The following is a 15,052-nucleotide window of genomic DNA, read 5'->3' as shown; positions in this document are numbered from 1 at the left end:
ATCAGAAAATAACTTTATTCTTTGTGTTTCTATTCTTCTTTTACAGGCCGCGCCCCTCCCAGGAATACTATGGTAGATCTGAACAGCGGGAACATTGATGTTCCTCCCAACATGACCAGCTGGCCCAGTTTCCACAACGGAGTAGCTGCCGGTCTTAAAATAGCCCCTGCTTCACAGGTCAGTCTGAAACTAGAGCTCAACCACCTCTTCACATGTTCCTTTGTACATACCTGCAAAGAAACCAGGAGATTTTTAATTTACCTGTTCCTCTGTTTGGTTATTCACTCGATTGTGCAGTCTGCCCTGTCAAACTTCATCAAAGAAATAACTGAATATAGAGACATCCTTCAAGTTTTGTTGACCTTTGTTGTAGCGTCACCATCAGGCTTAAAAGTCCATAAATATTACAGTCTAATGGAGATATTGTAAGGAAATATATGAACAGAGTATCTGCAGGCATTGATTCAAAGCAAGAAAGGACCTTTAAACGTAAAATAAATCAGACATTTTATTGAAAAAGGTCTTTTCTTCTATGCTGACATACGCTGTAACGTTACTCATAAAATGTTTTTCAATGTGATTATAACAATAACTGGATGACTTGTTCCAGACCTCTAATGTCTAATGTCAACAAACTTTTCCTTTTGTTTTATTTAAGGTGGACTCTGCCTGGATCGCCTACAACAAGCCAAAGAGCCCGGAGCTGGCCAATGAGTATGCAGGTTTCCTTATGGCCCTGGGGCTCAACGGACACCTCACCAAGCTGGCCACGCTCAACATACATGACTACCTCACCAAGGTGCACGCATGTCCACGCTATAAAACATACATGTGCAGAAACTATTTCAGCCTTTGTTTCACGCTTTCAAGTCAACATGAGTCTTTGCTTATAAATCTGTAAATGTTCATAAACGATATATTCTGGGGTTAATGAACTCTTTTGTATTTGAACACTCAGTTTACAGCAGATGATGCTCTAAATTACTGTTCTTAAAGTCATTTGGAGCACACTAAAAGGAAAGGAGGAAAATTAAATATGAACTTAAATACAGATCATACAAAGATACACCCATGTACTGTCCTTGCACACACACATGCATGCACGCTTTTCTCGAGATGAGTATAAAAGAGAGATGTAAACTTGCATCAGAGCCAGGCCGGGAGTCAGAGTGAAACTCTGCCTTCTGAGAACTTTGAAACGAGACGAGTCCTTCCCACTTTCGGGTGAGAAAAACAACAGGATGCTGCGAGCTAAATCTTATATTTTCTCAATTAAAACATCACCGTAAAGACATGATGAAGACAAAGAGGAGCCACTGCAGCAAATGCGCGTGAAATCATTATCAGTTTCCATTTAGATTCAGAACGAACCTGTTGATAATGATCAGGGTGCTTTCCCTGAGTCATTTCCGTATAAATACAATGTAAGAATGTTCTCATAAAGATTTGAAACCACTTGAAATTTGGCGAAAAATACACGTTGACCGCCCTTTCACACCAAAGCGATTGTTGCAACACGTTTTCAAAGACATTTTACATTTCTTTTGAGGTGTGAGGTTTGAGTTTGAACGTTTTTTATTTTTTATTTTCTGCCCTGCAAGACTCATAGGGGGTTTATTTGGTAACGTTTCTGATCATAAAGGTTATTATAGGCATTTAATGTTAAAATTTGTATGTTTGTCAATATGCCTTTTTGCACAATGCTAAACCTTGGGACTAATTGCCCTGGTGTGTTGACTGACACATCAAAACTGATTTCATCTTTTATGTTACGAATTCCATCAATGTATATTTCAGTTTAAATTATAAGCTATAAAATAAGTATATTCACAATCCCCTAATTGTTCCAGTACATTAAATGCACAGATATCAGCAGAGTTTGTAACTTAACAGCTTCCAAAGTGAATGAAACCTGTGAACGTGGCTGACAGCGAAGCCTGTTTGTAGCTGGTGGTTTACTGTTGGTTTCTGTTCTCGCTGTAAAAGAGAAATTACACTGACACACTTTGGATCAGTTCATCAGAATCGTGTGGGTCTGTGGTTTTAAAGAGAGTGTGTGTGTGTGTGTGTGTGTGTGTGTGTGTGTGTGTGTGTGTGTGTGTGTGTGTGTGTGTGTGTGTGTCACTCACTTTGTAATCATTCCAGTTTGTTCGCCCTGTCTCTGCAGCGTTTTACAAACACAACCTGATTAAGTATCATTTATTCGTTTATTAATTTTCATTGTGGCTTTAAAATACCTGCACTTAGTTGAACCGTCTATGTCGTTCTGTTTTATCTACTTTATTTGTAGTTCGTTAGTCTAGGCCACTGATTCCCAACTTCGTGGATGAGTACCTTCAAAGGACCACAAGAGAAATCTGTAGAGCTGTTAAACGATTTTGTAACTGAAACTGTTATTTAAAGACGAAAGATGTGCCTTCGTTTGAAACTGCTAACAACTCATTGACATCGGAAATATGATAAGAACCCAACTCCTTTTGTGGTAACTTGTAACTACAGCTGTCAGATAAAGGTTCGTGCAGGAAATACTACACTGGTTCTCTCTGAAATGTAACTCGGGTGAAGTAAAACTACCTAAAAAAAAATGCACTTAAGTATAACACTTGAGTAAATGTACTGTGTTACTTTACATGAAAAATTACCAGTCAAGTTTATATGTTAAGAAATGGCTACAGTGGTTAATGATTGGATCTTTTAACTTTACCATAGAGCAAAAATGTCCAACTTTGACTTCATGCTCTGAATTTTAACATTGTCAAAACATGTTGGTGGCCTGCGTCTGTGGTTATTATTAAACACACACTTGTAGGGGTCTAATGAAAGCTGTCAGTCATGGTGAGCTGGTGTGGAAGCTGATGGGATTCCTCTGATACCAGAGTCACCGTTAGAGCCAATTACACTGGGGGTCATATATTCTGCTGCAGCAGGTGTTTAGTACACAGGGACACACTTCACCCTACAGGGTCTGACGTAAATAGATTTCTACATTTTGCGAAGATTGACCATTATTTGAAGAAAATATGGTTTCTAAATAAATCTCTCAATCCTCAAATTACACAGTACATCAGAAATAATATAAAGTTATTATCAACTTTTTGACATTACAAACCCACTGCTGTTTCTATTGTGACATTTACCATCTGTGTGTGTCTGTCTCTGTCTCTGTCAGGGCCATGAGATGACCAGTATTGGGCTCCTACTGGGTGTGTCTTCAGCCAAACTGGGCACCATGGACATGTCAATTACCCGCCTGCTTAGTATACACATCCCTGCCCTTCTCCCACCCACCTCCACTGAGCTGGACGTGCCACACAATGTTCAGGTTGGTTGTAATGTCCAATGTTTATTAAGATCTGCAAGCTGTTATAGCTAAAGTACATGTATAATATGTACAAAAGCATACACATGTTTACACAAATGCACAAAAATTAAGCAGTAAGTAGTCGGTTCTCTCTCATTTTCTGCAGGTTGCGGCTGTAATTGGCATCGGGCTGGTGTACCAGGGAACAGGACACAGACACAACGCTGAAGTCTTGCTGTCTGAGATAGGTGTGTGTATATGCTGGGAAATATATAAATGTATACCAAGCAGTTTTCCCTCATTCATAGTTCAATCAATTGATAATGAAAACAGGAGTTGGCAAAGTTGGCAGAAACACATATCTATCCTGATATTTTCTGCTGTCTTTGCATTGTAAAGTGTCTTTAACTGTTGCATAAATTGCATGTCACATGTTGTACAGGTGTCAGCATTACTAAGACCGTGGTTTGGTAAAATTGTGTCTCTGTGTCTCTCTGTGTGTGTGTGTGTGTGTGTGTGTGTGTGTGTGTGTGTGTGTGTGTGTGTGTGTGTGTGTGTGTGTGTGTGTCTGTGTCTGTGTGTGTCTTGTCAGGTCGACCCCCTGGTCCTGAGATGGAGTACTGTACAGACAGAGAGTCCTACTCACTGGCTGCTGGACTCGCCCTGGGCATGGTCTGTCTGGGGGTAAGTCACACACAAAAAAACACATGATTATGTTACATTATGATTCTAATATCTTAGAGGTACTTTTTTCCTCTGGACTTTTCATGTATATTTTGTCATCACCATTTATCATTGGTGTTTAATGGAAAGCAAGAGAGCAGTAGCTGCTGTCTCACAAAACCTGATATTTTCTTTTCTGCCATTAAAAGTAAAAAGAAAAAACTACCTCATGCTTTTCTCTCTCCATAAATTGTGTTTCCTTCTGCACCTCTCTCCTCACCGCTAATCTCGAAACACCTGCTTTACTCCTTCCTTTCACTGGTGCCTCAATCTGTCTGCTTCCTCACCTTCCCGTTTTCTTTGTCTTCCTCTTTTTTGTCTTTGTCTCTTGATTTTCCTTTTCCTATCCCCTTTCATTTCCCGTTCTTCATCCCCTTCGGTCATCATCCTCCCTCCTTCCTGGCCTCCCCTCTCTCTTCCCTCCAGCATGGCAGCAACTTGATCGGGATGACAGACCTGAATGTGCCTGAGCAGTTGTATCAGTACATGGTTGGGGGCCACCGCAGAGCTCAAGCCGGGGCCAACCGGGAGAGACACAAGTCCCCCAGCTATCAAATCAAGGTAGATGGACAAATCCCTCTTTTTCTTTTTTTGCTCTCAGATTAGATTAAACATGTTGCAAGAAGTGATGATTGTAAGCTTACTTGGTATTTTGGTGAGCTCATGAACCCTATCAATGGTCCTTTCAGGAGGGCGACACTATAAATGTAGATGTGACGTGTCCAGGGGCCACGCTGGCCCTCGCCATGATCTACCTCAAGACCAACAACAGGTGAGAAAAACAACTGGTAGAACCACAAATCTTTTTAAGAAGGGAAACAAACATGAAGGTTTTGCACCGTACAGTCTGCCACCTGTATGATTTATCTCCTTCCTACTCATCTGTTGTCACAAACTAACAAATATGGACAGTGGAAACTGGAATACATTATAGGTGTGACTGTGCCGAAGCTATCTGAACAGGGATTCTCTACTTACAAATGCTCTGTTTTTTTTTTTTTTTTTTTAAAAAGAACAAAAAACATGCAAATGATCCAAAGACAATAGTTATGCTATAAAATAGCATTTGGTACCTTGGAGCCAGTATTGTACACTTATGAGTAGCAAACTGTACAACAGGTACAGAATCTGTCCACCATAACTGCTTCAACACTGACGCCGAGTCTCTTAAATACGGCCAAAAGGCTGTTTTCTACTTCTCAACTATTTCTTGTCCGTGTGACGTTGATCAGAGCATCATAACCTGCCTGTTAAAAAAATTGTCACATTACGCTACAGAAGAACAAAACTCCTCCAGCTCCCGACTGCCTCTTGGTCAAGAGGCTCCTGTCTTCTTCATCCCGCGTTGGTTGAGAAGGTGTTGAAGGAAAGTATTAACACCTGGTTCTCTCATCCCGGTTCTGCCCACTAGGTCGATTGCTGATTGGCTGAAACCTCCAGATACGTGGTTCCTCCTGGACTTCATTAAGCCAGAGTTTCTGCTGCTGAGGGTTAGTGTGCCATCAGAGCTGCGTGTGTGTTTGTACACGTGTGTGTGTGTGTGTGTGTGTGTGTGTGTGTGTGTGAGAGATAATTTATTCCCACTTTATCTTAATCTGGTCCACCTGCCTCTCCTCTTCCTCCTGCTCTACACCTGCAGACTCTTGCTCGGTGTATTATCATGTGGGATGAAATCCTCCCGAACACCGAGTGGGTCAAGAGTAACATACCCCAGGTGAGAAAATACACGCATATATAGACACACACACACACACACACACACACACACACACACACACACACACACATACATCATTACTGAGCGGCCATATTTGGATTGGTGATGCAGCAGACCTGGGAAGAAGTCACTATGACTTGTACACTTTTTTAATTGAGTAATTTAGCCAATTCTGCAGGCTGATTGTGCCAAAAGGTGCACCGATTTAGTTGTAACAGATTAATTACTCCAGCTTTCCTGTTGCTGTCATGTAGCTGTTTCCTCATTCACCCAAACAACGACTGAATGAGCAGAAATAGGCTCGCTGGATAAACAGGAAAAGTGCTACTTCTCAGGCAGACCGTGAACCTCGCACTGCTTCAATTACTCTTCTCTAAATATCGTTGTGTCTCATTGGTCTGAAAAGGCGGTGGTTAAAAATAATAATGTCCATCTGTTGATAAAGTTTAAAAATGAGTGAAGCCGGTGTGCCGTACATATTTTTTCCCCTCAGGGAACATTAGAGTTTCTTGGAGAACTACGTGATATTATGGGGTAATGTAATGGCCTTTGGATGTAAATGTATCAACGTTTTTCTTTATATATATTTTTTTCTTGGTTTGCTTCTTCCACTAGTAATCACAACCTCAGTACATCCCATTCAAAATTAATCTAAAAGAGAATATATACTTTTTTCCACTTTATTCCACATTTTCTACAAAACTCAGTTTTTTTAGTTTAGCCTGTTGTTACCTGCACTAGTGAAATCATTTCATTTTTGGTTATTGCATGTTTGTTACTGCAACTTGTTCTTTTTTTATATACAGTGACTTGTATTTACAATAAATCCTTTACAGTAAATAAACCATTTGTTTTCAGTACAGCAGTTTATTGTTTTTCATATTTCAACTTCAAGACCGAGTTTAAAATAGTCGTTTTTGTATTTTGTTTTCTACCTTTGTTTTGTTTTCAGATCATGAGAGGGACTTTTGACCCTTCAGAAGACATTAACATGGAGACGATGGCGTGAGTATTTCAGCCAAGAACTTTAATTCAATTTAAATAATATAAATTCTGGATTAACCTTTAGATATTGAAGTGTTTTTTTTATACCACCAGCTTCTGTAGTCGTGGTGGTGATGCTCTCCACAGTGTACCTCCACCATGACCGATCACGTGATGTTATTTGTTTCTCTCAGTCAAGCCCAAGACTACATTACAGCTGGGGCCTGTATGGCACTGGGTTTACGCTTCGCCGGCTCTGCCAACTCGGATGCCTTTGACTGTCTCTACGAGTTCGCCAGGAGCTTCATGAAGATCATGTCCTTTGCTGGTACAGCTGCTGTGGTAAGTGTTTATGTCTAGCATCCTCTTTGATCCTTTTAAAAAGGAACTTGCAAGGTTTTCATGATTATGAACAGTGCTGCGTTGCCCCGCCGACTTCTATGTTAAGATAATGATTTCTTATATTTCCTCTTTGCTGTCTCTTTCTCTGTCCTGTCACATGTGTGCTGGTCCTCGCAGCAGACGGGATATTACAACCTGCAGACGGGTCTGTCAATGATTCTGCTGGCGATGTCCATGGTGATGTCCGGCACGGGGAACCTGAAGGTCCTGCAGCTCTGTCGCTTCTTCCATAAGCGAACCGGCGGCGAGATGAACTACGGCTTCCACATGGCTCATCACATGGCGCTGGGTCTGCTCTTCCTGGGAGGGGGCAGGTGAGACACACAAACACCACAGGTATAACTGGATGGACCTTCTTTTTCAAGCATCAATTTAAACACCACATTCAGGGTCAAAACACTAAAGTGAGGTTGACCAGATTCAGTGACGAACAGTTAGTCAAGCAATATTATTAAATATATTAATTATGAAAAATAATATAAATTATTATAAAATAGAATGATTTTCTAGGTTCTATTTGTAAAAAAAAACTCCCGACAAACTGTTACAAAATTGTGCAAAGTACATAACCAGGAAACTCACTTAATATTTTTTAGTTCACAGATAACAAAACAGGTTGAAGCCACTCTACATATCCATCTAATTATTCCAACATCTTTGAAATATTTATTTAGGGCATAAGCAGGTAACGTTATCTGACCTTTAACCTTCATCATTCTGCCACCCACTCTGCTCATGTCCAGCGTTATTGACATAAAGAACAGGTTGAATTTGAGAACACACTTACCTGTTTTCACCATCTTCGGCACTCAGTGAAGTAACACGTTTTCTCACTTATACATACTCTTCTAGTAGTCAACACATCCCATGTAATCCCTGAACAACCATGTTTTAGACTTAGAGTAACTTGTGCTGTGACACTCAACTCTGAGCCCGTTGTTTCCAACTGATGGGATAAATCGTTGTTCACAAATAGTTTCTTTTTTTAAAAGTGGGTCTGTTTTTTATCAGTTACTAAAAAATAAATAGTCTGTTTTCAGCTCCAGATGAACACAAATTTAGTTCTTTAATGATGATTTGTGTGTGTGTGTGTGTGTGTGTGTGTGTGTGTGTGTGTGTGTGTGTGTCGCCTCAAAAATAAACTACAGCTCGCTCAACACAATGCACCAGTGTGGCTCACTCAAGTGTTTGTCAACATCTTTAAACAACAATGAAACTTGTTGGCACTGAGGAATACAATTTCTCAGACTCTGGATACACAGGCAGTATTCATTCGCAGAATCAATTCATGTTGGTTCGGTCTTTTCATGGCATGACAAGGGAAAAAAAGATTGTCATTGTTTTCAAACCTCTACAATTAGCTGAGGCGCCCTTGACCAAGACACTGGGCAATAAGTTGTGTTGCAAAAAAACATCATTCAAACATTGCCGGAATTAGTAAAAATAAACAAAAAAACACAATCACACACACACACTTTGGATTTTGGCTCATAATACTTTGATGAGGACACTGAGGTTATTTATATTCTACATGTAGTCTGTCATATGATACCTGAATTGCTGGATGGCAACAGTTGTACACACACATGCACATTCATACAAAAACACACCCACTCAGCAGTTTCTGGGAAGTACCAGGTACGCACACAGCGTGGGTTAGCCACACAAGTACGCACAAGTACACACAAGTCTGCATTCAGTGCTGTGTTGGGCATAATGAATGATATTTATACACACACACACAAACCAGGTTCCTCTAACCACTGACCTTGGCTATAGCTGTAATCAGATGGACCTTTTGATTTTATTTTAGACCTGCCAGCTGACAGGTTTGAATGTCATGCACCAAAGTGTGTGTTATCACGAGTGTATTTGCTGCGGGTCTGCGGAGGTCACAGCTTTTTACATTGAAAGTTTCTATTCACATTTGTTTTCCGCACATTTCAACGTTATCTCTATAATAAAAACACATTCATTCAGGTTTTTTTCCTCATTCACTTTCTCATTTCTGTTTTTCCTCTAATGCCTCATCTATGTCATGTGGTTATTTGCTTTTTGACCTTTTTCTCTCTCTCTTTCTGTCTTGTCAGTTAGTTTCTCTTCCCATTTATTACGTTTTTAGCAGAAAAGTGAAGTGGAAGTTACTTTTTTTTAGTTTTTTTTTTTAATCCACATGGCGTCGAGGCTGATGGTTGCTACAGCATACTGTCGGTCTGTAACAGCCTGAACTGAAGGCTGACTGAGACATTTCTTTGTAAAGTTTTCAAATTCTTTCTGCATTTGCATGGACTTCTTTGAGTGCTCAGGTTTCCTCCCAAACCAAACTTGAACATGTGAGGTATTATGAATAACTCTTGCCATTTCCCTTGACCTGGATGCCTGGATGCTGCCCATTCCTAAAATATTTAGCATGGGTCACATTTAGAGGACGGATTTCCCCACAAAGACTAATAAAGTATAACTTTTTATTCATAGTATTTGGTAGAGTAAAATAGTAAAACAGTTTTAGTCTTATTTTTTTTTCTGCACACGTCCATTCATTTCAGCAGAAGTGGAAAGTGTTGAGCCCAGCATAAAAGGTATGGAACCACTGGACTAGAGGAATGAAAACCTTCAGTGAATCACACGACTTATAGTTCAAGTTCTCCTTCTTCAATGTTGACAGTACTTCTTTTAGTAGGTTATTAGTGGTTGGACTTATGTGACCACTGATTGGTTCTGTTTTTCAGTTAAATACAAATAATTGCATTACATTTTTCAATCAAATATCATTTGCTCCCCTATGATTTGTAAGTTCAAAGGTCAGTTTGATGCTGGTTTCAGAAATGTAGTCAGGTAAATTAAAACAATAGCAAATACAATTCTCAAAAAGTTTTGAATACCAGTACGTTAAAAGAGCAAAGATGGCAGCAGTGTCCATAGTACTTCATTTTCATCCAGTTTGTGTTCAATTTGTCCGTCAATGCTATTAATTACCCAACGAATCAATGATTTTTGCCCAGGTTTTCCCGAGAAGTCTGCCTGTTTTTCCATCACCTTTACATTCAGGGAATCTATTTTTAGGTCTTTTGAATTGTAAACTTGTGGTAAAACAACTAAATGTTGAGTGACGTTTTGTTTCTTAAACTTGACACAATCTGCCGGTAAATGAAGAGGAGCCCTTTATCTCAGCTAAACGTTAATAAGTACTCCCATCACCACCTCGGCCCAGGCAGCCTGTATTGTCTGACCCAACATTATTATAATGACCCTATCTGTCAAAGTACACACTTAACTGCCTGCTATTATGTTGAAGAGGCTGTGTGAAGGCCTGTGATGGTGTTAACTAGATTACAACACACATGGTTTAACTAACAGGGCGGAGTGTTTATAAAAAAAAAAGTGTTTCATTTGGAGCACAGCGTCGTGCTTTGTGATGTGTTGTATGCACCACTTGAATAAGACATTCCTATATTTATTGCCATCGTGAAGTCTGTAATTTTGTTTCTATTGTCGTTTATGTGTGAATGTTTGTTGTTTTGTCTTGATTACATATTTGAATGCGCACGTTACTGTAAATTCTGGCAGATGGTGAGAGTTACAGCGAAGTGTGGGTGCGAGAGAGAGACAGAGAGGAATGTATTTTAACTATTTGTAATATCGTCTTCTATCAGGTACACGCTGAGCACCTCCAATTCAGCCATCGCTGCTCTGCTGTGCGCCCTGTACCCACACTTTCCTGCTCACAGCACCGACAACCGGTGAGACAAACACACACGTAACACGACAAGACGCTGGTCAAATAATGCAAAGAGTATCAGAAGGTGAAAAAATATGAGTGACGATGTGGACTTGCTGCTGCACCATGCAAGTTAAAGCAAATCTCTGAAATTATTTGTAACTAATAACTTATTGCTGCTTGTAAATGCACACGAAGCCCATGTGTACATGGTGCTAAATATAAAACATCACGTCCGGCAGCAGAAACCTGTCGTGGGATTCATGTCTTTGGAAACATTTGCATTCGATTCACTGATGGTATTTTGTGCTAATGTTGATTTTTTTTTTTTTTTTTTTTGTATAATTTAAATGCCTTTTAAACAGCCTTTACATAAATAAAATACCTCAAAGTAGATCATGGCTTCTTTACTACAGGGTGACACAAATGACCTATGAATGGGGAAGGGAAATTGTTGATTACATTATGCTTGTGTGCAATTAACAAAAGACAATTTTGAATAAAAATCACTTAATGAAACAAATAATGTAAATAAAATAATTTATGAATTCTTCAGGTTTTTATGTAGGTTTGGTAGAAAGAAAAAAAAAAAGAGCTTCCATTAATTTCTGCTATCAATATGGTTGGTTTTCTATATCCATTTTGTTAATGGGCAATATGTCCCATATGGTCTAGCGGTTAGGATTCCTGGTTTTCACCTAGGCGGCCCGGGGTCAACTCCCAGTATGGGAACAAAGATTTGGCTCCTAAATGGTGGAATAAGCTCCTCAACAACAGTGGGAAATCTGTACATCTTCTGCCACAAACTAAAAACACACCTCTTCCAACTTTACCTTGAATAGGAGAACTTTAGTAGCGCTTAAAATGGCACTTAGTTTTAGCACTTTGTAGTTTGGCTTTCTTGAAGAAATTGTATTTTCTTAATTCTTGTTGTTCTGGGTTTTGTACCCTCATGGTTGAAATACACTTATTGTAAGTCGCTTTGGATAAAAGCGTCAGCTAAATGAAATGTAATGTAATAACTGCACATTCTACTGTAGTAAAAAAAACAGCGCGTTAATGTTGCTTTTGCTGCTGCAGCTACCACCTGCAGGCCCTGCGGCACCTGGCTGTGCTGGCTGCAGAGCCACGGCTGCTGGTTCCCGTGGACGTGGACTCCCTGAAGCCCTGCTATGCCCTCTTAGAGGTCACCTACAAGGTCGGTTCGCGTGACGCATGCAGCCGACATCCTGTGTTCTCGTTTCACTGTCCAAAAGTCCGATAACCGTAAAACCAACCATCCCCCACCTCCGGTTCTCTCTGTCATAGCTATTGTAAAATTGTCTGTCATTGAACTTCCGCTCGACAAATTGTCACACAAAGTGTAATGTACAATGTGTGCTGGTTTCTGTTTGAGGCACTAAAAAAACCCACACCTCACCAGCAAACCGCCGCGTTCTGCTTTTCGTCAGCTGGACGGCTTCCTCTTCCTCACAGATTGGACATTATCTCTTTGCTTGGTGGCAGATACATAATTTCACGCTTGATTACAATGAATTACAAAATAAATTTTGTAAAAACTCATGCAACTTCCTTTCACTGTAACAACTACACCACTGGTAGCATCTCATTCATATTTTTTGCTTGACAACTGCACAATTCTAGAGCTGCTGTACTAGGTTTTATTGATAATTAGTAATTGGTTTTTCATAATTGTTTTCTTTGCTTTTAGTTCCTACAGTTGTGTGTCCATCTGTACACTAAAATACATTCATATAGACATTAACAATCATAGTAGACAAAAGAATGAAATAAACAAAAAACTTAAAGGTGGTTTGTGACCCAGAAAGTTCCATATGATGGGATTTGGTTTGTATTTTGTCACAGCCAATGCAATATGGTGTAATTTAGCTCTTGAATTATAGCAGCAGTCATGTTCTAAGTCTGTGTGAGGTTTAGTTTCCGCTCTGCATTGATGTGCCAGTTTAAAATAGTATCTTGAAGTAAAGCAAATGAGCTGCATCTCAGGTTCCTGGAAAAACTTCAGCACCACCAGCCAGTTTCCATTTGTCTATGAGGAACTAAAAACGTCAAGAATGCCTAGCAGAACTTTGGTTTATAAACCTTTCAATAATTTAATTGAGAGGTTTCCAGTATTAAGGGCACCACCCGAGTGTAAAAACACATCACCCATTGTTTTCTGTCGCCCAGTGGACTGTCAGCATCTTCTCGTGTGTCATCTTGATAGGATACACCACTGACCTGTTTCCCAGCATTTCTGTGCGTGTCAACTATGCGGTGAAACAACTATTTTAACATACTTGCGGCCCATTTTGGCTCATTGAAACTACAAACTCAACCATTTCTTCTGTCTGGATGATGTGTCTGTGTAATGTGTAATGCCCTTCAGAGAGAAAGAGTGTGGATGCAACAACGGTAACAGGAATCGAACCGGAGTGATTGTAGTTTTATGGTTGGTATCTATATGGAATGACCAAAAAAAATAAATAAATAATAGTAATATTTTTTTATTTTAATCATTTTTATTAAACTTTTATAAGAAAAAAAAAACATAATCAATCATTGTGTCACTCCTCTTGTGAGAGAAATGCAAAAACGTATATACATTTGATGTTTTCAGAGGCATTTAAGAAGAATTCAGATATGTAAGAAAGGCTACTTAGTCTCAGAGACAGTTCACTTTCAAACACATTTGAATTCATGAATTTGGGAATTGGCAACCCTCAGGAGTCTGTTTTTGGCATTCTGCTGTTCTCTATTGTGACTTCTTGGTAACATAATGTTTAAGTACAGTACACAGGACTCCTCATATTGATACTCAATACTGAGAATCATTTCACTTTGATGCAGCTTTAAGTTGTGTACAGTTCAACTTTAAGAGCTTGAAACTGTGCATATATAACTATTTGTTTTTGTGAGTTGTAATGATTTAATTTCCTCTTGTTTCAGGAGACCAAGTGGTACGAGGAGACGACGGTAGAATTGATGGCTCCCACGATGCTTCCTGAGCTGCACCTTCTCAAACGGGTAAATTCTCAAAACAACAGTTTGCAACCTTCGTATCAGCAGTATCGATTCCTCGAGCTGCCCACACTTACTTCAGATAAATTAAGCATAGCTTCAACTTCTTATTGTTTTTTTTTCTAATTTGTGTAAATATATTTCCTTAAGGTGAAGGTGAAGGGGCCTCGTTACTGGGAACTGTCAGTAGACCTGAGCAAAGAAACGCAGCATCTTAAGTGAGTACAAAGGGAACTCAAAGAAAATGGCATGTGTTTACAATTTAAAGCGGTTTAGGGGTGCAAATGAAACCAATAAAAAGTGTGACAGTCATTAGGGACCACCTTCATTTCTTTTGTGCTGGATACGGATTAGTGGACTCCAAAGGGAAATCTGATGTAATGTATTAATTTGGTTTATGGATTTAAATGATATTGTGTCTCCCCCTCAGGTCCATCCTGTCCAGAGACGGGGTGTTGTATGTAAAACTGCGGGCCGGCCAGCTGCCCTACAAAGACGACCCTCAGGGCTGGAAGAGCCTCCTGGCCACCACCGTCAACCACCGCAACTCTGGAGTCAGAGCCTTCAAGGTAAACACTCAAAGATGTCGCATCTACACAAAACCAACAGCTTCCATCATTAGAAGTCTATTTATTCTCTGTGGAGCTGGCTGATCTGGGGGACATGGCCATTCCTGAGGTTACGCACAGACAATTCAAATTTCTGTTTGTGCTTTTGTGCTCAGGTTTCCTACAAACAGCCAAGGCACCAGAGCATTTTCTGCAGTCTACTTAATTCATGTGAAAGAATAAGAAATGTAGCAGATTAATGAAAAGTTTACCACATTTTGTGTCTTTTCAGCAGACGGTTTTCAAAATTTTTCCAGGACAGTTTTGTTATATGCTTCTTCATTATTGACCTGTTCCTATAATACAAGTAGACGAGCAAACAGAGGTGTCAAAAATATCCTCGTCTTGCTCACGACTCTTTCTTTAGTGTGACCACTTGGTCTCAATTACACAAAACCAGAACGTTTTTGGTCACATCTTGCAGACACATCCTGACCTCAAATTGTGTCACAAACCCTCATCAAGTTGAGTCACTTTGCATTTTTTCATTGAGTTTGTCTGCAAACCAGCTGCCTCTAACATGCGCCCAGTGCTTCGTCTGAACAGTTTACAGAAGCCAAATGAAAGCTCAGGGGTTC

The 15,052-nt window shown here is 39.8% G+C and overlaps 1 protein-coding gene across 1 annotated transcript in view; it reads left to right on the top strand.

The window, feature by feature from the left end:
• anapc1 (anaphase promoting complex subunit 1) overlaps positions 1-15,052 on the top strand; it is a 45,018-nt gene that overhangs the window by 19,994 nt on the left and 9,972 nt on the right. The window contains exons 32-48 of the mRNA XM_069144300.1: positions 47-177; positions 659-799; positions 3,170-3,322; positions 3,468-3,549; positions 3,894-3,985; positions 4,451-4,585; positions 4,714-4,796; positions 5,436-5,514; positions 5,664-5,738; positions 6,694-6,746; positions 6,920-7,067; positions 7,245-7,441; positions 10,781-10,867; positions 11,926-12,043; positions 13,795-13,872; positions 14,017-14,084; positions 14,297-14,435. Of these exons, the coding sequence (XP_069000401.1) occupies positions 47-177; positions 659-799; positions 3,170-3,322; positions 3,468-3,549; positions 3,894-3,985; positions 4,451-4,585; positions 4,714-4,796; positions 5,436-5,514; positions 5,664-5,738; positions 6,694-6,746; positions 6,920-7,067; positions 7,245-7,441; positions 10,781-10,867; positions 11,926-12,043; positions 13,795-13,872; positions 14,017-14,084; positions 14,297-14,435 (1,859 nt within the window). The remainder of the gene's footprint in view (positions 1-46; positions 178-658; positions 800-3,169; positions 3,323-3,467; positions 3,550-3,893; positions 3,986-4,450; positions 4,586-4,713; positions 4,797-5,435; positions 5,515-5,663; positions 5,739-6,693; positions 6,747-6,919; positions 7,068-7,244; positions 7,442-10,780; positions 10,868-11,925; positions 12,044-13,794; positions 13,873-14,016; positions 14,085-14,296; positions 14,436-15,052) is intronic.

This window comes from Embiotoca jacksoni, unplaced genomic scaffold (genome assembly GCF_022577435.1).
Source record: "Embiotoca jacksoni isolate LCO1_2020_lvr unplaced genomic scaffold, fEmbJac1.0.p SCAF_12, whole genome shotgun sequence".
NCBI lineage: Eukaryota > Metazoa > Chordata > Actinopteri > Embiotocidae > Embiotoca > Embiotoca jacksoni.
The sequence above is the reverse complement of the archived record's forward strand: the minus strand, read 5'-3'. Positions and strand labels throughout refer to the sequence as shown.